Raw genomic sequence first — 25,370 nt, forward strand, 5'->3', positions numbered from 1 at the left:
TGTCCTCGAATTTTGGAAGAGAATAATAAATAAATTAATTAAATATGTAAGAATAGAGTTACAATAGTAATTTAGATTAATTTCTAGATAATGGTTATTAGGAAGGTATTAAGGAAGGCGTATAAAGTATTTATTGCTAATGGACCACACAGGGATAATATAGAAGTAGCAAACGAGCACGCAATCCACCGAATACTTAGCGACAGCTGCCCATGGACATCTATAATCAAGCCCAGATACTACTGAATACAGTAGGGATGGCGATTCTTTCCGAAAAAGATCGATTTAAAAGAACATGAATAGATTCAAATCGAAGTGCAATAAATCGATGCACATACAAATCAAGGCACAAATAATTGATTTTCCCAATATCGATCTTCGGTCTTTTCAGGGCGGTCTGAAAAAGGACGAAAATAGCGAAAAAAAATCGTCGTTAGGATCAAAACATGCACTGAAATACGCTTAGATAATTAAACCAACTTAATTATCGTTGGTTTAATTATCTAAGGAAATACGTATCCGTCAGCAAAAAATGTCTATAACACATTCAACCAACTTCGAAAAGATTGGCTTTCGATTGTTTAGGACGAAAGATCGATTCACTGAATCGATCCACTGGAGATCGATTTTAATAATTGATTTTTTAGCCCAGAAGATCGATTCTTCGATTAATCGATCTCAAATCGCCATCCCTAGCTATATTAAGGTAGCACAAATGCGTTGGTTCTTAGGAGTAAGTTGGAATGCCTCATAAGTGACTCTGACTTACCACACTATTCAAATCAGAATACAGCAGCAATGCTGTTATTATAAGATGTGACGGTGGTGCTATTTCATACCATTGGATTTTTGTATCGGTTAGTGACGTAAACAGTGATATTATTTGTAATTGATGTATTTTATGTAAATAATTGCTTGATAAAAATGTAGCTAATGAAGAATGGAGGGAAGTGGAAAATAAAATGAAGAATTTGTAAGGGAAATTTAAACATATCATGTTATTTGAGAATTAATAATTGTTTTTCGTTATACCGGTAATTTTATAAGTTAGTTATGGATAAAATGTATTAGTTTAGGAAAGTAATAAATAATAATAAATAAATATAGGTTCGTTTAGGGGATATTTTACATTTAATCTTCGTTTTTAATTTAAGAATATAATTTGAACTAAATAAAAATTGAATATTAAAAGTGATCATAAGTGATCAACAAACTTAGCAAATTTTGGCGCTGTCGGCAGTTGGATGGGTGGGCATGAGTGGCTAAATATGCGCGTTTTACGTAATTAGGAGCGTGTGTAATCGTCGATCCTGGTTGTTATCATTGGATAGCCTTGTTGGATCGAATTGGATCGTTAAACCTTGATGGAGGCCTTATGGGTGGTATGTAAACCTCCAAATTCGTTACTTGCCCGTTCCTCCAACAATGATGCAGCCTTAATAATTATAGAGGGAAATTTTATAACAATAATTTATTTTTAATTGTAGTTAATACAAACAATATAAACATCCAAATTGTGCACCTATATGGAATATTTTATATTTATATTTAAGTACTATTTAAATGTTTATAAAAGAAGATGTTATTAAAAGCCAGCTACTTGGCCAGCACGGTGGACTATGGCCTAACCCTTCTCATTCTGAGAGGAGACCCGTGCCCAGCAGTGGGACAGTAATGGGTTGTTGATGATGATGAAGGACATTATATTGTGACTTATGTAAACAAAAGAATCTTTTTTACAATGTCATAGTCAAATTTTTATAAATTAATTTATGATTTACTGCTATGATGATGCATTTTTTGACTTTCAAATTCGTCTATTCGTTTCTGTATCGTTTTTTTACAATATTATACAACATCATACATATTATGTTATCGTATACCAAATAATATCCAAAGTGTAATTTAAAATATTCATGATTTTATGAAATATTCAACATTAGGGCATCTGAATTGTACATAAATATTTACTTTCGAAATGTAAGAGATTATATAATACAGGGGTATAAATAATTGTAAGTTTTGTATGCAAAATAGTATTACATTTATTTTAGGGCAGTGTTTTTCAAAGTCTGTGTCGCGGTCCTTAAGATCCCCCAAGTAGTCTCTATAATATTGTCGGGGGACGTTGTGTCGAAATTTCATTGATAAGGAAAAAAATAAAACGATATAATGTTTAAATATTTAATATATTTTTCCTTAGTAATACTTATATTTCTACACATTTTCTTAATTGTATATTATTATTATATTATACATTTTGTATTGGTAACATAATAAAATACAAGTTGGAAACAGCGGAATATAGGTAGTAACGAAATATTTTCATACAAGAGGTACGTGATTGAAAGATTGGAAAACACTGTTTTAGAAAATAATTTTAATATTTGAGGCTGTTATTGTGATACTAGTCATAAAGTGAGATATTGTTAACAGTTACAAATAAAGGGTTTAAACATAAACTAGTTTTAATTTTACCTATAATTTAATACAGAGACGGATTTGTATAAACACCGGCGAATATTATGACATCAGTGATTTTATCAGCAATGACGTACGCGAAGGGTCTATTAAGAAAGAAATCTATAGGATCTTTGTCTGGAGATATCAGAAATTCTGGACCAACGTTCCCTGACACGCCCTTTTCTGTCACTTCAATATCATCTACATTCACCATCAGTGATATAAACGCGTTATATTCACTCAAGCTTCTCAAATTTGCTAAGTGCGGATAGAATATACTTTTGATGCCCATATCGTATAGAAGCTCTGGAATATTGTCAATTGTTGTCGTCTGCTTGAACCTTGGTACTTTGAAATTGACTAGCTGCAATCCGTTCGACTTGAACAAACTGTATATTGTCATCAATCTTATATCCTTCATGAACCAAAACATGTCACTTGCCAGCCCATTACTTGGCAGTAGGAAAATCATACTTACGCGCTCATTGAAAGGTAATTCGAGCGCATGAGCTTTTATAAATGGTATGTATGTGAAATTAAAGAAGCCGATTTGATGCATCATATTCACTTCACCTTTTAAAACATTTTCGTTAGTATAAAACGGTTCGGGTTTCGTGTAAACCGGGTTAAATGGGTATTTCCAATCCGCTTTCATATACGCTGTATCGGTCATGAATAAAACCGACATGTTAAAGTCCTGAGCGTCCACACTATCAGTGATAACGCCATTGGTATCCATTGCAATTATTTCATTAACTTTATCTGCGGATTGGATCTTGTTTTTGAAATTAAGTGACATTACCTTAGCAGCGTTTAGCTTTTCAATTTTTGCTTTGTAAGAGTCCTTAACTTCAAGTAGCTTGTCTATAACGATGACACTGCGTCGTTTTCCCATTGTTCCTAACTCTTCATCAAGTGAGTTAATTATTTCATTAACCATTTTTCTGAAGCATAGCATTCTGTGGTATCTTGTGACACTAATAATTTCGTTAAGCGTATTTCCTTGCGCTCCATCAGCTAACGCCAGTAACTGGAGCCATGTGGAAAGTGGCGAGTAGACGAAATGTCCATCAGTGACGTGAGACACTCGGTCCAGAATCCTCACGGAGAATTCATATGTCGGTTTTCGTAAACGTAATAGAATTGATTGTTCGTTGCAATGCAGGCGGTTCCCACTCACGAATGCACATAACAACAGAATCAGTAGTTTCATATTTGCAAACACTAGGCACTTTATTAACATTAAATTATTCGATATTGTTGTTCACGACACACTACTCGCTGAATGGAATATCAATATCAATTACATATTATGTTACAACTGGCTCTTATATTGCATTGATAAACCGGGGTCAATGTTTGTTTTGTTCTCTCGTTTCATTTCAAGGAAATTCCAGAATTTCAACATGTTTGTTTCAATTTAGAGCTTAGTAATAAAACAATATGGCTGATTATAAATTGAAATGGGATTTGAAGGAGGGAAGTTCGAGAATACAAAAGTAGGTTACTATCACAATATTTTGTTATGTACGTGAAAATTCTAAGTACTTAAATTTATCAGTTCGGGTCTCTTATATTATTATGTGGGTTAAATGCAGCTATAAGTATTATGGTTTAATTAATTTGAAAATTATTTACTTCAACTCAACGTAATATAAAGGAAAATTCATTATTATTCATTTTGTTACCTAATATTACATAATATTCATTTATTTTCCTTTTACATGTGTAAATACAGCGAGTAGTGTGTCGTGAACTCGTGTTATTATTTGTTATCATTATAAAATATTGTAAATTCTTCCGAACTTTCTTATTTTCGAATAATCGTAAAAAATGAAAATTAAATCAAATATTTATACGACGTATTTTAATTAATGAAAGATTAATCTTAATCCGTATTCTGTGATAGAGGAAGGAATAACCATCACAAATGATAGAATTACTGGTAGTTTGACAACAGTCGCTATGTTCATATAGCTTAATGCACAGAAAATAATGATTACGCTGTTGTATTATGATTTTCATTGTTTGAAGGTGGCAGAACCCTTTGTGGTTCGACGTCGACAGCATCAACGCTGCAACGCCACACCTATTTCTGCCTAATAACAATCGTGTTAAGTTCTGATGTGTTCTGGTTTGAAGGATGTGTATATGGGGATGTTTACAGATGTTCAAGGGCTGCAGTAGCTTACGCTCAGGTGGACTGCATGCTCGTCTGCTATTCCTATATTATAAAAAAGAGGCGAGCTAATAGGAGACATTGTAATTTAGTTTACATGACTATCGATAAATCTATGAATGGATTTAAGATGAAATTCTGTTCTGTTTGTCAATGATGGATTATTATTTAAAATCAAGTGAACTTACTACAAACCTACTGGGATAAAAGTTTTTACAAATATGGTAATAGAAAAAAACTATTATCATAATTATTTTAAATTATAAATTATAATCTTTATTTGCTAAATAAGATACAATATCTGGTAAGGCAATGTATTTAATTAAGCCTTTTATTTTGCCTTCATGGCGTGCAAAGTCATTAAGGTATGACAAAATTATTTGAAAATCAATTTATAATATTACCTAACAAATAATCAGATTAGTATACACAGCATAATTACTCATCTACTTATATATAAATGTCAAACATGTATTTTAAAGAATATATTTAAAAACGGGATGGTTTTAAATAAACACCAGCAAACAAAATTACATTAATGCTTTTGTCTACAATGAGGTAAGCGAAGGGTCGATTAAGGGTGAAGTCAATTGCATCTCTACGATCAATTAAGGATTCCGGAACAACCTTCGCCACAACACCTTTCTCGGTAACTTCGATAGTAGCAACGTTCGCCATCATTGAAACAAATAATCTATGATCACTCATGCTTCGTAAATTTGCTAAGTGTGGGTGAAATACTCGCTCTACACCCATATCACTTATAAGCTCTGGTATATTATCAACATTTGTAGTCTGATTCCACCTCGGAATTTTCACATTAACTAATTTTGGACCATTAGTTTTGAATGAACTGAATATCGTCATCAATGTTATATTTCTCAACGACCAAAATAAATCGTTGGCTTTCCCTTTGTTTGGTAAAAGTAGAATCATAGTAATTCTGTCATTGAAAGGTAATTCTAATGCTTGAGTGTCTATAAATGGTACCTCCGTATAATTGAAGTAACCGATTTGATTCATCATATTAACTTGACCCTCTTTTACTTCCTCAAAATAAAACGGTTCAACTTTAGTATCTAAAGGATTAAAAGGTCTTTTCCAATCAGCTTTCATATAATGTTGGTCGCTTATCAGTAGAACTGTCATGTCAAAATCTTGAGCGTCTACGCCAACTGTGTCTTCTTTATCTGTTTTAAATACTTTTCTAACTATGTTTGCTGATTGGTTAGCATCTTTAAAATTAAGTGAAATTACCTTAGCAGCGTTTAATGTTTCAATTCTTCTTTTAAAAGAGTCTTTCACTTCGAATAGTCTATCTACAGCTATGATGCTACGATGATTTGACATATGACTTACTTCTTCATGGAGGGAGTTAAATATTTCTCTAACTAATTTTCTAAAACAATACCTTCTGTGATATTTAGTTACTTTTATAATTTCATTCTGTGTTTTACCTTGAGCTCCTTCTGCCAATGCTAGTAACTGGAGCCAAGTTGAAATAGGTGAGAATACGAAATGTCCATACGTGTCTTGGGAAACTCTATCCAAGATTTCTATTGAGAAATCATATGACGGTTTCCTTAGCGCTATTAAAGCTGTCCGCTCGTCACATCTCGGTCGTTCTCCAAACACTAGCGTAAATAACAACAGAATCAATAGTTTCAACATATTTGTATCACTAGAGACTCAAACACTGATAATATTTTGTATTGATATAACATGTGTCTGTTGTTTGAAGGGAGCGAATAGACTAGTGATATTATTAATGGTCAGTAATAAAATCGATAACATATACATATATGTTATTTTAAGATTGTAACAGGTATGTCTGTATATTGAAAATATCTTTGAGAACGTTATTGATATCAAATATTTAGTGGTTCTTGATGTGGATCTTTTTTTCAAAATTTCATAAGTTTGAATTCTACATGTAATAAATGCTAAAATTGTAGGTTATGTTTAGGTACTTTAATTATTTGTATATAGTTTAATTTATTTTAATGTCATGATTCATAAATGGATTTTAAATGAATTTTAAAAGTAGAAAATCATTTTGTAAGCAGTTATAAATGCTAGACCACTTTGAAAGCATATATTGAATCAAAATCGGCTTGAACCTTTTGTAGTATATGAAGTCATATCCGCGGGAGGTCAATGAAAATGGTTAAGTGTATTTATATGCGTTTAATTCTGCATAGAGTTTTGAGTAAAACTGGTTTAATACTTAATTTCAGTATTGTTCAGGGCTGAGTGGAGTGATGTGAATGTGATGTTATTGTAATAGGAGGGGACGGAATTGAACGGGATGGGCTAAAACTTTTTTTAAATAAATTTTGACTATTATGTAAGTAACTACATATACCTCATAAAAGCTAAATAATTAAAGCTATCTTCTTTATAATTACAAACTAAGCCCAATGCTATAAATGTAATATAATTTAATCATAATTTTAAAATAATAAAATTATTTTTAGGAAATAATCCATATTTTGTTATTTTCCTCGTGAAGTATTCAAGTATGAATAATAATAAATAAATTTAATATTATAATTGAATCGAATCTTTATTCGTTTCATTAGTGTGACAGGAAGTTACGAAGGTTTGTTATATAATATAGGAGTAGCAGACGAGCATGCTGTCCACCTGTTGATAAGTGGCTATTGTTGCCCATGGACATCTGTAATCAACCCAAGATAGGATTAAATATTCCTACTTGAGGTCGGTCACAGATGCGCCGCTAAGGCACAAATATGGACTAAAATGGATCGTCTGTGAAAAGTATGTGTCCCTTACAACACGTATAAGTATGTACTTACGGTGATTTTTTTTTGTATCAAAGAAAACACATTCAGTAAAATTATAGGAGTTTAATCTTAGTTTAAATCTATGGCGACTAGAGTTCAACTATACGGCCATCAACACCTACACTTAATTAATTTGTAACAACCACATGCAAATTGTACATTATACATACATTATATCATTATATTATATAATACCTTATTACTATATTATTATATTACAATTCATCAACCACCAACGCTACTATTGACAATACAAGAAATAACAAAATGCAAAGGATAATAAAACTATGATGAAGAATATAAATCAAATGCAAAATGTTTTAGAAAAATATGTTTACAATTAGTAAAGAGAAGGTTCTGAATAAATACCGCCAAATAATATAATCTCAGCTACTTTGTCTACAATGAGATAAGCAAACGGACGATTCAGGGTGAAATCCACGGGATCCTCATCTGTTCTTATCAAAGGTTCGACAAATCCAGTCGCTTTTGCTGTTACGCCGGTTTCCTCAACTTCGATATCAATAGAACTCTTCATTTTTGATACAAACACGTTAGAATCAGTCATTTGTCCAAAATTTGCAATATTGGGGATAAACATCTTTTCAATTCCCATTTGGAACATATATCTGGGCATGTTGGAGATATTTGTCGTTTGCTTAAACCTCGGCATTTTAATGTTAACCAACTTTGAACTTGCAGGGTTGAACACATTGAATACGTTGATATTTTTAATCAACGCAAATAAATCGGTAACTTTCCTATTTTCATTCGGTAATAGAATAATCATAGTAGCTCTGTTATTAAATGGTAGTTCTAATGCCTGTGCTTCAACATCCGAAACATATGTCAGATTGAAGAAACCTACTTGATTCATCATATTAACTTTACCTTTAGTCTTTTGGGAATAAAATGTTTCAGATTTTGTGTACGCTGCGTTAAAAGGTGTTTTCCAATCAGCTTTTATGTAGGCTATATCATTTGTTAACATAAATGGTAATTCCAAGTCCTTTGCCTCAATTTCATTAGTAAAAAATCCATTTCCATGTTTTTTAAAGAATTCGTTAATTATAGCAGCAGATTCGACGTTGTTTCTCAAATTCAATGAGATTAAGTTGGTACCTTTAAATTTTTTGACCTTCTTTATGTAAGAGTATTTTACTTCGAATCGTCTATCAATAGCGATAAGATTTTTACGAATCAATGTTGGGCTAAGCTCTGTATCTAGAGAATTGAATATTCTCGGGAGGACTCTTCTAAAACATTTATTCCTTTGATATTGTGCTATATCAAGCACGTTTAAGATTTCACTTTGTGTTCCATTTCGCGCTCCTTCTGCCAATTCCAATAGGTGAAGCCAAGTAGTTATTGGTGAATAGACAAAATGATTACCGTAATCTACAGTCAGTATGTCCAAAATGTTGAAGGCGAAGTCACGTGTTGGTCTTCTGAGATTTGTTAAAGCTTCTTGTTCGTCACACCTGTGATTAGAATTACCGAATACTGCGCACAGCAAACTTGAGAAAATTAATAATTTCAACATTTTTGCAAACTTTTTTTTCAAGGCTCACAAATTTAATTCTCTATTTTACTTCGCTTGTACGTGTGTCCAGGGAAATACTGTATGAAAAATAATTATGATGTCCCTTTTTATACATATTATGGAGGAAATACATATCCGATACTTATATCCTCCTGAATTTACAGATTTTACAGGAAAGTATAGCAGGAAAGTTGGACAATTATAAAATATGGGTTTTTACCATTGAAACCACCAAGAGATTATCATAGTTACTATGATCATATTTTTTTTTAAATATAGGAATAGCAAACGAGTTTGCAGACCACCTGATGGTAAGTGGCTACTGCTATTCATGAACATCTGTCAACTCCACAAAAGATAAGATGACCTGAGGTTATCCACAAATGCGTTGCTACCTCAGAACTACATTGGAACACGTCGTACAACGACGAAGCAGTGTACAGCAATGCTTAACACTGATGTTATTAGGCAGAAATAAGTGCGGCGGCGGTGCCTTTGGAGACCAAACACAAAGATTACGCCGTTTGTCCACCGCCACCGTCACCGAGCCGATACCGATAATTAATGACGGCGCCGAAGTAGCGTACATACATTTACTATAGCCGCTTGTCCACCGCACGTCCGTCACCCGAGCACCGTCATCCCGGCCGCCGATATTTCGAGTAGATCGGCGTGACCGCTAGGTCAGCACCGAGTTTTTGTCGGGCCGATGTGCCGGTTATATAAAACGCGTTGGAACTTGTCCATACACTGTCGTCACACGCATGACAGCTGGAACAAAATAACGCCGTAATCGGTCGCGGTGGACAAACTATCGCCGTCACGTCATATTAAATTCGGCCCGAAATAATCTCTTTCTTGGTATCGGGTCGGTGACGGTGGCGGTGGACAAACGGCTATAGGGCCTTTTGTGGTTATATTGAAACACATTATTATTAAATATTTTATAGCATATTAGATAGCACGATTATAATGGCTTTTGTTTTTATTAAAATATTTTTTTAATAATATACTTGTTACAGTATTCGCTTAAATACGTATTTCACGGAACATATCTTGTTTTTATTTTATTATTACGTAACCATACAGTTTGTTGTTACGTTTTTATCAATTAATTGTTTTAACAATTAACGTCTACGAAATAATATGATAAGTTTTTATTACTATAAGTGATATCATATTTATTAAAAGGTCAATATTAGATTGAAACTACGAGTAACCCCTCCAGCTTATCTCGTGTAAAATATACACGTTCTAATAAGTAGCTTAGAAACTAGTTATATTATTTACTAGCTGTGCCCCGCGGTTTTACCCGCGTTAATATTTTTATTTATTTTATTTATTTATTTACTAAAACTTACATCTAACATCACAGGTCACCCTATGGCTTAGTGTATGGAAATAAATTAAATATTGTAAATAAAATAAAATAAATAAATAAATATGAAATAACGCGGATGAAACCGCGGGGCACAGCTAGTTCTAAATATCTATTCTATAAGTAGCCTAAGTTACTACTTTTTACATCAGCTACATACCAATAAGTCTCGTCATCGGTTCAGACATTTCAGAGATTAGCCAGAACAAACAGACAGACAGACAAATATTGTAAAAAGAAAATATTTTGGTGTATGTACCGTATGCATATTCATATGCATGTAGTAAAAAGCGGTTATTGCGATATTAAAAACAGACACTCCAATTTTATTTATATGTATAGATTATGTATTATAATTTGTATTGTTGCTCAAGTTAATGAAATTAATAATCTATCTATCTATCTGGCTGTATATCTATATATCATTTGAAGGTGGTAGACCTCTCTGTGGTTTGACTCCGGCGGCACCACCTACCCATTTCTGCCTTACAACAGTAGCGTTAAGCGCTGGGTTTATTCTAGGTTGAAGGGTGTGGTAAGGGAGACTTATCCGAGGCATTTCAGCTCAGTCCACAGAGTTGGGGCATCTATGGCTGACCTCGGGTAGGAATCTAATCTTATCTTGGGTTGATTACAGATACGGCAGTAGCCACTTACCATCAGGTGGACTACATGCTCGCCTGCTACTCTATATTAATCATACTCGTATATGTAAGAAAAACGATAAATGTATACTTATGGTGCTAATATCATGACAATTCTAAAAATGTACTTCACAAAGATTAGAACCTGGATCCTTGCCGTGATGAAATACCATAAAAGTGATAATGATTTTTAAATTTGATTCAATCTCCGTGAGTAATGTGGTTGAAGGGGTGATATTTCCCTGGGGATTATCGGTGAACCGGGAATAAATTGCAGGGAGTCGGGATATAGGATATTGTTGACAAATCGTATTGGTGGTGAGAAATTATGGTATCAAAATTTCTTTAAATCAAAATTTATTTTGAAGCGCGGCAGTGTTGCCACCAAATTCTGGGAAATCTACACGGACTTCTAAAATACTACTACTACTACTACTAATTCTTCTAAAATAGGGTAATTTTCCATTTTCATTATTCTCCACATTTTACGTTCAAAGTTCTACAAAAATATTCAATATAAATATATAATATGTTGTCAATCTAACAACGTCAAAGCTAAAAATAAACAATTGACAAGTGCAAACTTACACAGGGACGGTTCCGTACCAAGATTTCATTAGTTTTTTAAGGTTCCGTACCCAAAGGGTAAAAACGGAACCCTATTACTAAGACTTTGCTGTCTGTCCGTCTGCCCGTCTGCCACAGGGCTATATCTCTGGAACCGTAATAGATAGATACTTGAAATTTTTACAGAGGATGCATAACGTTGGCTGCTATAACAACAAATACTGAAAAAAAAGGTGAAAACAAAAAGAGGTCCCCATACAATAAACAACTATTCGATATTTTTCCAACTAACTTTTGAACCGTTATAGGTTATCAGTTCAAATTTTCACAATGTGTGTACTTAAATGGCTCCTATAATAATAAATACTAGAAATTAAAAAAATGTTGGTTGTACGGAACCCTCCGTGTGCGAGTTCGACTCACACTTGGCCAATTATTAGTATTTGTTATCAAAGCAGCCATAGATGTTAATGCGTTGCGAGAAATTTATCGGTCTACCTATTACGGTTTCTTGTATGGAGACCCCTAATTAATACTATGGTATAATAACGGGTTGAGATATGGCAGTCGATGAGAATTCGCGTTTAATTATATAAATTTTATTATAAAACGGTATTTTCCCAAAATTGGATAGGCCGATATCACTTTTAGATGTGGTTTTATCACGTCATTGGTGTTATCAGCCCTCAGTTTAATTAATAAATAGTTTAACACGCATTTTCCTGGTTTAATTAATGAGCAAAAATTCCCAATTAAAATTTCCAGATATATAATGAAATATATATTTATTTTTATTTTGTATAGACCTACGGTGCTATAATTCTATAATTTTTTACATATTAATAAAGGCCTTTTTTTTGTTGTCGCTTGGAGGGCTCCGGTTGTGTTCCGTTGGAGATCCCGGAGTTCTCCAACAAGCGTTGAGGACGGCCACCGGGGGGGTTTTAGTGCGATAAAAATCCCACATAACCCGGCGTCACTCCTACGTCGTCGGGTACCTTTTGAAGGTTTCCCCCTCGAGAAAAAAAATGCTATCATTGAACATCGGTCAAATAAAACATTTTAATTTTTCCAATTACTTAAGTAATATTTTCCCTTACAATATTAAAAAAAATACAAAATTTACATTTTACGGATTGAAACCCATGAAATCTCAATTAAAACTCCGAAGAAGTTTCCTTGTCTTTTCGAAGTTGGTATAAGATAAGAGTTAATTTCCGTTGAATTTTCTAATCTCTTTGGATTTTTTCGGTATTTTGTCTTTACAGTATTAAATTATGATTTGTGAATGAAAGGCTTTCACTTACCATTTTTTAAACAAACGGAAGTGACTTAATTATATATTTATGCTTGTAATATAGGCGTAGCAGACGAGCATGCAGTCCACCTGATGGTAAGTGGCTACTGCCGCCCATGGACATCTGTAATAAATCCCAGATGAGATGAGATTCCTGCCTGAGGTGGGTCACGGGTGCGCCGCTACCCCTGAGGACTAAGCTGGAATCCCTCGGAAAAGTATGATGGGTGGATGGGAAAATACTAAGTAAAAAAAATGTGGCTAGGCAAAGTCACCACTTTCATAGCCATTTCTACCTTAAAACACATAATGACGACATTGTTAAAAACTGCTGTGTTCTGGTTTGAAGGGTGTGGTAAGTAAGGTCATATGAAGAGTTCCAAGTCTTCTTAATCCTCAGGGATTTCAAATTGGTCCTCATGGTAACTGTTTAGCACACTGTTAAAAATTATACCTTGGACTGTATTTACAAATTTACATACGCTGCGAGTCCACTTGCTCGTAAACTAAATGCAAATAAGCAAATAACCCGCCTATTTGTATTTTTTTTTCTATTTTCAAAACGAAAACTTTTATTAAACATTCAACTAACAATATTTACTATACTAAATAATCTATATAATAACAATAAAAATATAATACTAATTAAATTAAAAAAGTAACTAATATTAAAAAAGTTATAAAGGTTTTAAAAAAGGTCATTTTCACATGAATTGTTATTATAGCCGAGATTTTTATTATGAAATTTACACATTGTAAAATTATTATCGATCTCAAGTTAGCAATAGATATTATTACAATTTCAAATTGTAATATTTTTCGTTCACACTAAAATTAAAATTATATTTGCCTAATACTCCAGAAGCTTAAACAATAAAATTTATATTAAGCCACCCTCGCATCGCTTAGCAAGTCTCTCAACATAAAGTTTGTTCAGACTGTGAGCGTTAGCATGATAAAACTTCGATATGATAAAGCTAAACTGTTTTAATTTTATTATAAATTTTATATTTAAGTACTTTTAAAATTTAAATACGCAACATTTACGTATTTATTCGTCGAGCATCTAATAAGCGTCGAACAATTAATAAGCGTGATCACTAGTATGCTACGATGATGGGATGCTATTTCTTTCTCTGCGGGATTTGGGTTTTATAGCGCGCATCAAACTCACAATTGTTTATACATTTTAGACGTCTGTTTGTTCGTCTACAAACACAAAGATCTCTTCCAGGAACAAAAAAATATATACACTCGGAAAGCGCGGACGCTGAACATCCATAGATTATATCGACCCATGACAATACTATCAGTGACTGCCAAAAATTGTTTTAATATGGCTATAAACATATATAATAAAATTCCGGATAACATTAAAGGCCACAACTATATAAAATTCAGGAATATAGTCAAAAATTGGCTAGCTAAAAATGCTTCTATACGATTAAAGACTACTTTGATGATAAAAATTGACATAATTTTCCCAATTTCCCTATTATTATTATATAATGACTTGTTAATTATTATTATTGATTGTAAATTTCGACATAATTGCATTCGTCTTAATCTTAATATCATTTTCCTTAATCCTAACATTTTATCTAAGTGTTGACATGTGTAACACCAGGACCTGTAAAGGTAGCATTTAATTAAACTTTATGTATTCTTATTGACCTATTGTACCAAATGTTTTACACCATAAAATAAATAAAAAATAAAATAAAACAATACACACGCTTGTAGGCGACATTTACGTACTTGTCATTATTCGTCGGATTTTTTACGAACATGTTAAAGTTGCATAGTTCTTATTAGTGATCGAAGCATAGAATAGTAAAACCAAAAAAAGGAATCGGATGCAGTCATGAGCACAGACGACAGAATTGAGAAATTAAAATTTTCATTTTAAAACCGATTGTACTCGTAATATTAAAAATTAAAAAAAAATCATAGTTATAATTTTATTATTAACATTAATTAAATTGAACTGAATATGAGACTTAATTGAACATACCATAATCACTATAATAATATTATTTAACATCTTTTCCTACTAAACGTTGCCTATAAAAATTTTCAATTCAAAAATCCAAATCGTTGTTCGCATGAGAGACCCTTACAGCCCTCCAAAGGTATTAGGGCAGGCGTGCGTAGCGCAGATAAGGGAAGTAAATACTGGCTTTTATTACCCGAAAGCTATTTAGGGTTGGTACCATTTGGGGGATGATAGTCAATAAGCCAATGGGAACGAGGGGTGGCAAGTATCGAGTGCGGATTTTCGCCTTCATATTAATACGTTATGATACTTTTTGTTGCCGCAAAAAACGTTTCATTATCATTTTGATTTGTTTTGAATGTTTTTTTTAGTTACGGTATATGGTACGTCTTGCTAAAGAATCTTGACTTTTAATCCCATGGTTAAACGTTGTGAGTGTGACTTGAAGTAAGACTTGAATCTGTAATAATTATAATGAAAATATATAATTGGCCAATTCCATTTTCACCTCTGGGTACCAAACTTAAAAGTTCAAAATAATAAAATTTTGCTTTTTAATTACATAAATTACTTTTTATTCTCGAAAAAACTAACAGTAAAATTTTGTTCTTGAAAAAAAATCTTAAAAAAAAAGCACTAATAAATTATTCAAAAAACATTTATTGCCACAACCCACAATACCCATCACAACTCCGTCTTAGGTCTACTCTCGTGGTAACTCCTGAAGGCTTTGACTGCCTTGAAGACATCATCAGCGAAGACCTTCGGGAGCTCGAAGGCGAGGAAATGCCCTCCCTCGTCAAGGACGGTCGTGCCCTGGATGTTGGAGTACTTGACCTTCAGGATCGTTGGCGATTGGTAGAAGAGCTCGGTCTTCGCTTGGAGGAACCAGACTGGTACATCTGATGGGTATCTGGAAGAAGACCATGAGGTTTATTTAATTAACGCAGAAACTATTTATATACGCGACGACCGGCGTGGTAGAGCGGCCACCATACCGGTCTGACGTGTAAAGGGTCCCAGGTTCGATCCCCGGCCAGACAGATATCTAAATGATGAATTTATATTTCTGTTTCTGGGTCTGGGTGTTTGTGTATTTGTCTATGTGTGTATCCATGGGACCCACGACACAGGGAATCCTAGTGTGGGGCTATGAGTGTAGAAAGCGTTTATTTTATTTTATTTAAAATATAGGATTGCAATTGTATCATGGTCAGCGAATCATCGACAGTGAAGATACCATCACCAAACCTATTTTCAGAGTGAAGTAATTCTAGCGTTTCGGTGCGATGCCGTTAATGCCGGCTGTCTTACACATGAAGCTACAATCGTAGTCCTAAGGAGTTGCATTATCACATTAACGAATCTGTGATCGGCTTCACGTAGAATTTGTTCTATATGAAGTTGGTTATTTATGTTAATTAACGACAGTGATCACTTAATATGATTGAATTGATTTATTCTCACTCAAGCTTCACCAGTTTCGACATCATTTACTCAAGAAAATCCCAAATTAAATTCCACCATTACTACTAAAATCAGAATTACCCTACATTAATATAGTAATTTAATTATTTAATTAGTATAATGTTTTAAGTCAAGCACCTCTGTTACTTAGATACTATGTTAATTGCATGCAGTGTTTACCTATAAGTGATTGTGCTATATAATAAGTATAAGCTATATTATAGGTTATGTTGTAAGAAGTTATTGTAAGAATGTAACAATTGTTGGTAAACCAAATAAATAAATACTATCAGGTGAACTGCATGCTCGATTGCTATTTTTCATGCACAAGACAATCTAACTTAGCCCTCAAGGGCGTCTTAGCCCGTTGCGCATGTTTACAATATCAGGTACAACTTTTACGGTCCTTTACAATTGTTAATGCGTGGCAATTGCCTCTTACCATCAGGGGAGTTGTATAGTAATTTAACACTATAGATGCTTTTTTATATAATATAGGAGTAGGAGATGGGCATGTAGTCCACCTGATGGTAAGTGGTAAGCTACTGCCGCCCATGGACATCTGTAATCAACCCTAGATAGGATTAGACATTCCTACCTGAGGTCGGCCACAGATGCGCCGCTACCCCTGAGGACTAAGCTGGAACGCCTCGGAAAAGTCTGTCTCCCTTACCACACCCTTCAAACCGGAGCACAGCAGCGCCTAACACTGCTGTTATTAGGTAGAAATAGGTGTGGCGGTGGTGCCGCCGGAGTCGAACCACAAAGGGTTCTACCACCTTCCAAACTACTACTAGATATGTAATGTTATATCATACTTGTCATAATACAGCGCCCGATTCTTCCTACTCATGCTCTCAGCATAAAATCTCAGAGAAGTGGTGATGGAGTTGGTACTCCAGTAGACCATCAGGTTGTCGATGAGCTGGACCTTGCTGTAGACGGACAGGCCTCCATCAGGCCTGTTCCGATGCTCCGTGCGAGTCCAGGTGGAGAACTTCTCGAGGATGTAGGCTAGTAAGCCAGTTGGGGAGTCTGTTAGGCCTACACCTGGATTCAAATGGTTTATGTTACAAACTCCTCAAGGTTTGACCAGAGACTTCTATTTCTGGCGTGACAAGTTTTGTATTTTTTTTTATAATATAGGAGTAGCAGACGAGCATGCAGTCCGCCTGATGGTAAGTGGCTACTGCCGCCCATGGACATCTGTAATCAACCCCAGATCGGATTAGATATTCCTACTTGAGGTTGGCTACAGATGCGCCGCTACCCCAAATAACTAAGCTGGAATGCCTCGAAAAAGTCTGTCTCCCTTACACCTTTTAAAACGGAACACAGCAGCGCCTAACACTGCTGTTATTAGGTAGAATTAGGTGTAGTGGTGGTGCCGCAAGAGTCGAACCACAAAGGGTTCTACCACCTTCAAACAACAAGAATTGTATAATAAACAAGTAGCAAAAGAGAATACACCCGAGCAGTACAGCTGATGGTAAGTAGCCACTGTTGTCCATGAACCTGTGTAATTAACCTTTGACACGAATCAAATCCAATCAAATTTTCTTTATTGTTTATAATTCATCTTGAACCCTTATCGGCCACAACATGCGTTGCAATTCCAGAATGCCAAATGGTCGCCTCAAATTTGATAGAAGATGTGGATGCCAGATAAGTTTCCTATGAAGCGACAATGGTTTGAAGGTGATATAACCCTTTGTGGTTGGGCTCCGGCGGCACCACGGCCACACCTATTTCTGCCTAATAACAGCAGTGTTAAGCGCTGCTGTGTTCCGTTTTGAAGGGTGTGCTAAGGGAGACATACTTTTCCGAGGCATTCCAGCTTAGTCCTCAGGGGTAGCGGCGCATCTGTGGCCGACCTCAGGTAGGAATATCTAATCCTATCTGGGGTTGATTACAGATGTCCACGAGCGGCAGTAGCCACTTACCATCAGGTGGACTGCATGCTCGTCTGCTACTCCTATATTATAAAAAAAATCTTTGTCCCCGGGGGAAGCAACGCATTTGCGGCCAACTTCAGATAGGAAAGTATTGTCTTGGGCATTTACAATCAGGTGGACTGCATTCACGTTACTTCAATATTATGAAAAAATATATAATTCTTACCAACTGTATCTGGCTTCGTTGCTTGTAAGTGGAAGTAGCCAAACTCTTCCATTAAGAAGGAAAATGTTTTGGAGAGAGGGTACAGTCGGTCTGCCAAGTGCGATTCCACAATAAGGGAGGGAATGAAGGCACCGATTACTGTTCTAAACATAGTACGGCCATTCTGAAAATTTAGGTTAGGTTAGGTTAGGTTACATTAATTTTATTAAGAAACTTAATAAATACCTATTGTCCTAAAATTGTTATATATTAATTTGCTCTTCGCTACCATGTATACAACTGATTACTACGAGTTTTAATGTGTTCTATTATTAAATAAATCGACTATTTAAAATCAATTATTTACTATTGTCCGATACACTAGTCTAAGGTCGATAATAAATACGTAACTAAGTACTTCTGAGACTAAATTGACACCCTCATTAAAATTTGTGCCACATCACACCTTTTGAAATATAAATTCGTGTCGCTATTAACCTATGAAACTAATTTGATATATTACGATAATTTTGACAATAACCCTATTTAACTAACTACTTACTTTCTCTATTCTATTGGCTTGATGAAGTAAAATATTTTTTAGCTTCGGTACGCGTCTGATACTCCATTTCTATACCTGTAACCTTAAGAGTCCTGACCTTCGAAACTGCATATGTTTAGTCCCCTGTCAATGTAACTTAACTTTGGATCAATTATGATCTACGCAAGTTACGAATTAGTTCTATTTTTTTTATTTTGTTTATATAATATAGGAGTAGCAGACGAGCATGCAGTCCACCTGATGGTAAGTGGCTACTGCCGCCCATGGACATCTGTAATCAACCCCAGATAGGATTACTTATTCCTGACCTGAGGTCGGCCACATATACCGCGCTACGCCATAGGACTGAGCTGATACGCCTCGGAAAAGTATATCTCCCTTACCACATCCTTCAAACCAGAACATTACAGCGCTTAACACTGTTATTAGGCAGAAATAGGTGTGGCGGTGGTGCCGCCGGAGTCGAACCACAAATGGTTCTACCTTCAAACATCAGGTTGTTTACCTGAACAAACGGCATATTATTGTGATGACCCAAGATCTCCTCCTGGAACATGGTAGCCATGATGGCCGCGATCCCAGAGCCCCAGTCGCCGCCCTGGATGTAAAACTTCTTGAAGCCGAGCCTGTTCATCAGGTTCTTGAAGATTACTCCTGTTTGAGCTGCGCCGAGACCTGGACGCACTGCTGCCTGGAAGTACATTTTTAAAGGCAGGTAAGTTAACTAAGATCCAACACAGAATAGGTATGTGAGAGTGAGTGAAAAATAATAATTAATTAATATTCGACTTTCTTTTTTCAAAATGTTCGATTACGAACGTTTTAAGCAAATTTAAAATAGATTATTTTATACAATTCGATTTAAGTCATTCTTAAGCGGTCGACAAGGAGAATTTAAAATATTTTACGATCTATTTACGACCTTTCTTTTTCGCCGGACAATTTAATGTTCAATTTAAAAAATCGATTATTTAAATAAATAAACGCTTTCTACACTCACAGCCCCACACTAGGATTCCCTGTGTCGTGGGTGCCATGAACACACATAGACAAATACACAAACACCCAGACCCATAACAGAAATCTAAATTCATCATTTAGATATCTGTCTGGCCGAGGATCGAACCTGGGACCCTTTGCGCGTCAGACCGGTATGGTGACCGCTCCGCCACGTGGGTCGTCAACGGCGGGCGGGCGGGGATTTTCACGGATCATATGTAAATATTATCATTATTATATTATTATTAATTTAATCGATGTTCTTTATAATTGATTTATTTTGATAAAACAAAACATCGATTCTTATTTATACATCCCTATCAGAATGTGAAAAACCAATGAAAAATGTAACTGATCTTCTAGGACTATTAGAGCTACTTATACTTAACTTACATCAGAGAATCCGTACCCAGGCAAGCTGGGTACAATGACTTCAAAGGCGAAGTCATATCCTGGGTTCTGGCGGGTTAATAAGGGAATCGCCTCGTAGAACTCCCGGACAGAGCCTGGCCACCCGTGCATCAATAGAAGAGGTACTGTTGTCACACCAGCTGGCACCTGAAATCAATTTTGAAGTGTTTTTTACTTCAGGTAACAACGCCTGACAGTTCTTTAAAATTTTTCTCTAAGGTTTTCTTTATAATGTTGAAGTACCAGACGAGCATGCAGTCCACCTGATGGTAAGTGGCTACTGCCGCCCATGGATACCTGTAATCAAGCCCAGGTAAGATTCGATTTTGAAGGTGGTAGAACCCTCTGAAGTTCGACTCCGGCGGCACCACCGCCACACCTATTTCTGCCTCATAACAGCAGTGTTAAGCGCTTTTTTGAGGCAGACAGTTTAGTCCTCAGGGTAGCGGCGCATCTGTGAGTGATCTCAGGTAGGAATCTAATCCTATCATAGGTGGGTTACAGATGTCCATGGGCGTCTGAAAAACCAAAGTCGCCAATGCTGGCTTTGAAGAGATTTTATCTCTTAAAAAAACCCACCTAATAATGTTATTATGTACATAATAAAGACTTACATTCGGTTTAACCCTGATGAAGTGAATATCCAGCCCTTGGATATTAGTCTTGTATTGCGGGAACTGGTTCAGGTATTTCTCCCGCTCGCTGAAGGGGTACTCCTCCGCCCAGTATTGAACCCAGGACTCCAGCTGCTTTGTGTTGAAGCCGTATTCGAAGGCAACGCCCTCTAGCGGGGGAGGAGCAGAACGGTAGTTCTTGAGTCGAGCCCTCAAGTCTTTTATCATCTGAAATTTTATTAGAATTAAAATATATAAAAATAATTAATTATCGACCTATGCATTATATACGTACCAAATATCAAAATTTGGCAATATATAGTATAAAGAAATTGTCGAATGTAAATCGTTGGTACGGGAAACATTGAACATATTGAATATTAATGACGGATGTAAAGCGATAAAGTATAAGAACAAAGTTGAGAGTCAAGGTTGTAACAAGTTTCATTGTCACATGTTTGTTGCCATTTTAATTAAATAATGTTATAAAATGAATTAATTAATTGCATTAGTGTTATTCTACAATTTTTTTCAATAGTAGTTTTTCGCGATTTCCCAAATATCTATCTTGGTGTCTTTGACATTAGCCAATTTCATCAATGGATTGATCTCGTGAAGGAAAACATCAAGATGAAACCTATACACATAAGAGTTCTGTAAAAAAAATGTTCTCAAGAGTGTGTGAAGTCTACCAACACGCACTTGGCCAGCGCGGTGGACTATGGCCTAATCCTCCTCATTCTGAAAGGATGTAGGGGTGTCCAGCAGGAGATATCGTGTCCAGCAGTGGGATACGGTTGGCGTTCATTACTCATCAGTGAATTTAGTTTCCTTTTACATTAAGATTACCTATCTATATATAGCCATAACTATCTAAAATAGCTATTTTAGTGATAGGACCGCCTGTTGTACCCTTAAGTTTCTATTATTGTCATAGATTGATAAAGATTCTTCGCCGCCTTAAAAATTGAATGAAGCCACAAAGGTTGATTTGACATTTTTTTTTAATTCTTGACAAATCTCTCAAAAATCTTGAAAAAACATTTTTAGAGAAAATTTACGAATAAATAACTAATACTGCGTAAATAAATAAGTATTTTAAATATTTTAGGGACATTTTAGCACGGAGACGTGGCAAGACTTTTTCACGCAACTACATATTTCAATTCTCAAAACTGGTTACATTTTCTTGTTAGGAGTGAGTAGTCTTTACTAATCTACAGTAATTGTAGATTATTTTATTTTTCAATGTGGGTGCAATAAAGATTTTTTGTTTTGTAGTGTGTTGTATTAACTTGTAGACTTACCTCATCACTAAACTTGACTTGGAAGGGTCGTATACTGGTATCCTGTCGCCCCCTGGTCTCGTTCGGCCCCCACCACTCATTAGGATCCAGCTGTGGTGGAGGCCCTGGGAAGAGCAGCCCGTACACAAACCAGGCCACGTACCCTGCTATACCGAAGAATGTAGCTGCCAGCAGCATTCTGGACATCTGGAAGGTAATACAAAATTAATCTATCATTTACGTAAATTTTAAGTGGCTCCCTTCAAAAAGCACGGACGACCTATTTATGTGACGCCTCTCATTCAAGGGGTCTGAGGTTCGAACGCCGGCACGCACCTCTAATTTTTCAAAGTTATTCGAAATTCATGATCACTTACTTAAACGATGAATAAAACATCGTGAAGTTACCTATACATGTAGGAGTCCTTTTAAAACGTTCTCAACGGTGGGTGAAGACTACCAACTAGCACTTTGTTAACCCTCCACTGGGTTGTGGCTTAAACCCCTTTTACTTTGAGAGGAGACTCGTATCCAGCAGTGGGACAGTACCTAATAGTTGACATACAGTTGACGACAGTTCCTGTCGTGATTTGACTCCGGTGGCTCCATCGTCACGCCTATTTTGCCTAATAATAGTAATAAGCGTTGTTCTTTTCTAGTTTCTTATGGTACCTACGTGATAGATATTTATACGAGGCATTCCAACATTACCCTCCACAGTCGTTCAAATGTACATAGACTAAGCTCAGGCCAAATAGTGCCAGTAGGTAAGTGCCTAAATATTTGTATGTACGTATAACCATAGTTGGTATAACGCTGTTTCCGTCGCTAGTATTGTTATGCTATACAATTTTCTACTTACGTTACAATAGACCCATTGTATAGTGATGAAAGAAACGAGTTTGACAACAATAGTCACACTACACACGAGTGTAGTCAGGTTACATACATACTCGTAGTAAAGTAGTAAGCTAACGGATATTATAAATCCGAATGTGAGTTTGTTTGCTTGCTACACTACCATGCCTCAATTATATAAATCACTAGCTGACCCGGCAAACTTTGTACCGCCTCAAAATCTTTTTATCAAATATATTTCATATAAAATATAGCCTATGTTACTCGTGGATAATGTAGCTTACGAATAGTGAAAGAATTTTTAAAATCGGTCCAGTAGTTTTTGAGCCTATTCATTACAATCAAACAAACAAAGTTTTCCTCTTTATAATATTAGTATAGACTAGCTGACCCGGCAAACGTTGTGTTATCATATAAATAAAAAATGTTAAGGGTGAACAACCCTTATCACTTAGGGGTATGAAAAATAGATAGGAGCCGATTCTCAGACCTACTGAATATGCATATAAAATTTGGTGAGAATCGGTAAAGCCGTTTCGGAGGTGAACGGTAACTAACATTGTGACACGAGAATTTTATATTAAATAATAATAATAATGAATATAACTTACTTAGTTCCTTCCACAAAATTATCAGTTGAAATATTAAAAAACGAAATTTATGAAAATTCTATAATTATTTTAATTGCATCTATTAAAACTTTTTAACAAAAAATAAACAACATACCGTGTTAAACTGTTCTTCGTTTCCTTGTGACAAACTTAGTTTTTTATTTATAAAAATAAATTAAACGTTAATAAAATAGTTTAACTAAAATAACGTCCACTTGTAAGCAGCAACGAAATATAACTACTGCAGTATGTAGTAAAGTTTCGCGTTCTCGTATCTCATGTTGACTTTATCAAGACCAATTACGATATAAATAAACACCGGACACACACATCCACGCGAACACCCAGACATTAACCAAATAACACTTTAGAGATACTTTTTAGGGTTCCGTACCCAAAGGGTAAAAACGCAACCCTATTACTAAGACTTCGCTGTCTGTCCGTCTGTCACAGAGCTATATCTCCGGAACCGTAATAGATAGACACATGATTTTTTTACAGATGATGCATAACGGTGGCAGCTATAACAACAAATACTAAAAATAAAATAAACTTGAATATTAAAGGTGGTCTCCATTAGAACAAACCGAATTTTTCGGCATTTTTCGATGTAACTGTTAAACCGTACTAGGAAGACGGTTGAAATTTTTACAATCCGTTTACTACTATAACTGGTATTATAATAAACACAAATAAGAACCATAAAACATATTTTAATACACTTATTTTAATTTTATTGTACGTTGTTTACGTATCATTCATCATCACCCCAGCGCCATCTATTGTTGTTTCATATAACTAAGTATTGTTGAAAATATTAAAATGAATAAAAATAAGTAAAAAATAATGAATGGTGGTACGGAAGCCTCCATGTGCGAGTTCGACTCGTACTTGGCGAATTATTTATACTAAAGTAGCAAATAGGTATGCAGTCCATATGATGGTAAGTGGCTACTGCTGTAATCAACCCCAGACAAGATTATATTTCTACCTGAAGTTGACCACAGATGCGTCGCTACCCCTGAGGACCAAGTTGATGTCCCGGATAAGTACCACACCCTACAAAGATTAACACTGCTGTTGTTAGGCAGAAATAGGTGTTGCGGTGGTGCACGTCAGACTAGTGTGGTGATCGCTCATAGTACATAGTTAATATAGTACACGATGATAAATCAAACAACAAGAAAGAAAAAAAAATAAAAATAAAATAAAAACAGAAACAAGCACAGACGAATAAAGTAAAGCACATAAGAGAATAAATATTGATAGAAGAAATGGATCATAATATCTCATGCAAATGACGACAGAAAGAAGGAAAGTTATGGATTAGAATAGAATTTCATAACTTCATTTTTAAACGTATCAAGCGATTTAGCACGACGTATATGTTTACCATGTTTTAAACTGTTAACAGGAATACTTACACGAAGCATTCATAGTTTTCTGATGACCACCATCATCACGCGTTACTGCCCCACTGCTGGTCAAGGGGGTTAGGCCATAGTACGCCCAGTGCCAATTGGTAGACTTCATATACCGTGGAAAACTTTTTTTTAAGATTTCCCAGGTGTGCAGGTTTCCTCGTGAT

General features: G+C 35.2%; 4 protein-coding genes across 4 annotated transcripts; all 4 read right to left on the bottom strand.

Moving 5' to 3' along the window:
• Nucleotides 1-2,241: 2,241 nt before the first annotated feature.
• LOC140755126 (serine protease inhibitor 77Ba-like) lies at nt 2,242-4,045 on the bottom strand. Its single transcript, XM_073090332.1, has one exon. The coding sequence runs from the start codon at nt 3,704-3,706 to the stop codon at nt 2,486-2,488; it is 1,221 nt and encodes a 406-aa protein (XP_072946433.1). The 5' UTR covers nt 3,707-4,045; the 3' UTR covers nt 2,242-2,485.
• Nucleotides 4,046-4,930: 885 nt separating this feature from the next.
• Nucleotides 4,931-6,883, bottom strand: LOC140755128 (serine protease inhibitor 77Ba-like). Its single transcript, XM_073090335.1, has one exon. It carries the CDS (start codon nt 6,311-6,313, stop codon nt 5,132-5,134), a length of 1,182 nt encoding a protein of 393 aa, XP_072946436.1. The 5' UTR covers nt 6,314-6,883; the 3' UTR covers nt 4,931-5,131.
• Nucleotides 6,884-7,518: 635 nt separating this feature from the next.
• LOC140755127 (serine protease inhibitor 77Ba-like) lies at nt 7,519-9,708 on the bottom strand. Its single transcript, XM_073090334.1, has one exon. It carries the CDS (start codon nt 8,990-8,992, stop codon nt 7,790-7,792), a length of 1,203 nt encoding a protein of 400 aa, XP_072946435.1. The 5' UTR covers nt 8,993-9,708; the 3' UTR covers nt 7,519-7,789.
• A 5,806-nt stretch (nt 9,709-15,514) lies between these two features.
• Nucleotides 15,515-24,138, bottom strand: LOC140755123 (juvenile hormone epoxide hydrolase-like). The gene is made up of 8 exons (XM_073090326.1): nt 23,898-24,138; nt 22,335-22,520; nt 21,028-21,255; nt 20,396-20,560; nt 19,509-19,694; nt 18,463-18,625; nt 17,160-17,391; nt 15,515-15,787 (listed from the first exon to the last, which is right to left on the bottom strand). The coding sequence occupies exons 2-8, from the start codon at nt 22,518-22,520 to the stop codon at nt 15,559-15,561; spliced, it is 1,389 nt and encodes a 462-aa protein (XP_072946427.1). The 5' UTR covers nt 23,898-24,138; the 3' UTR covers nt 15,515-15,558.
• Nucleotides 24,139-25,370: the final 1,232 nt, after the last annotated feature.

Source organism: Epargyreus clarus, unplaced genomic scaffold, assembly GCF_041222505.1.
Source record: "Epargyreus clarus isolate Ecla_fem2 unplaced genomic scaffold, WU_Ecla_fem_2.2 ptg000032l, whole genome shotgun sequence".
Classification (NCBI taxonomy): Eukaryota; Metazoa; Arthropoda; class Insecta; order Lepidoptera; family Hesperiidae; genus Epargyreus; species Epargyreus clarus.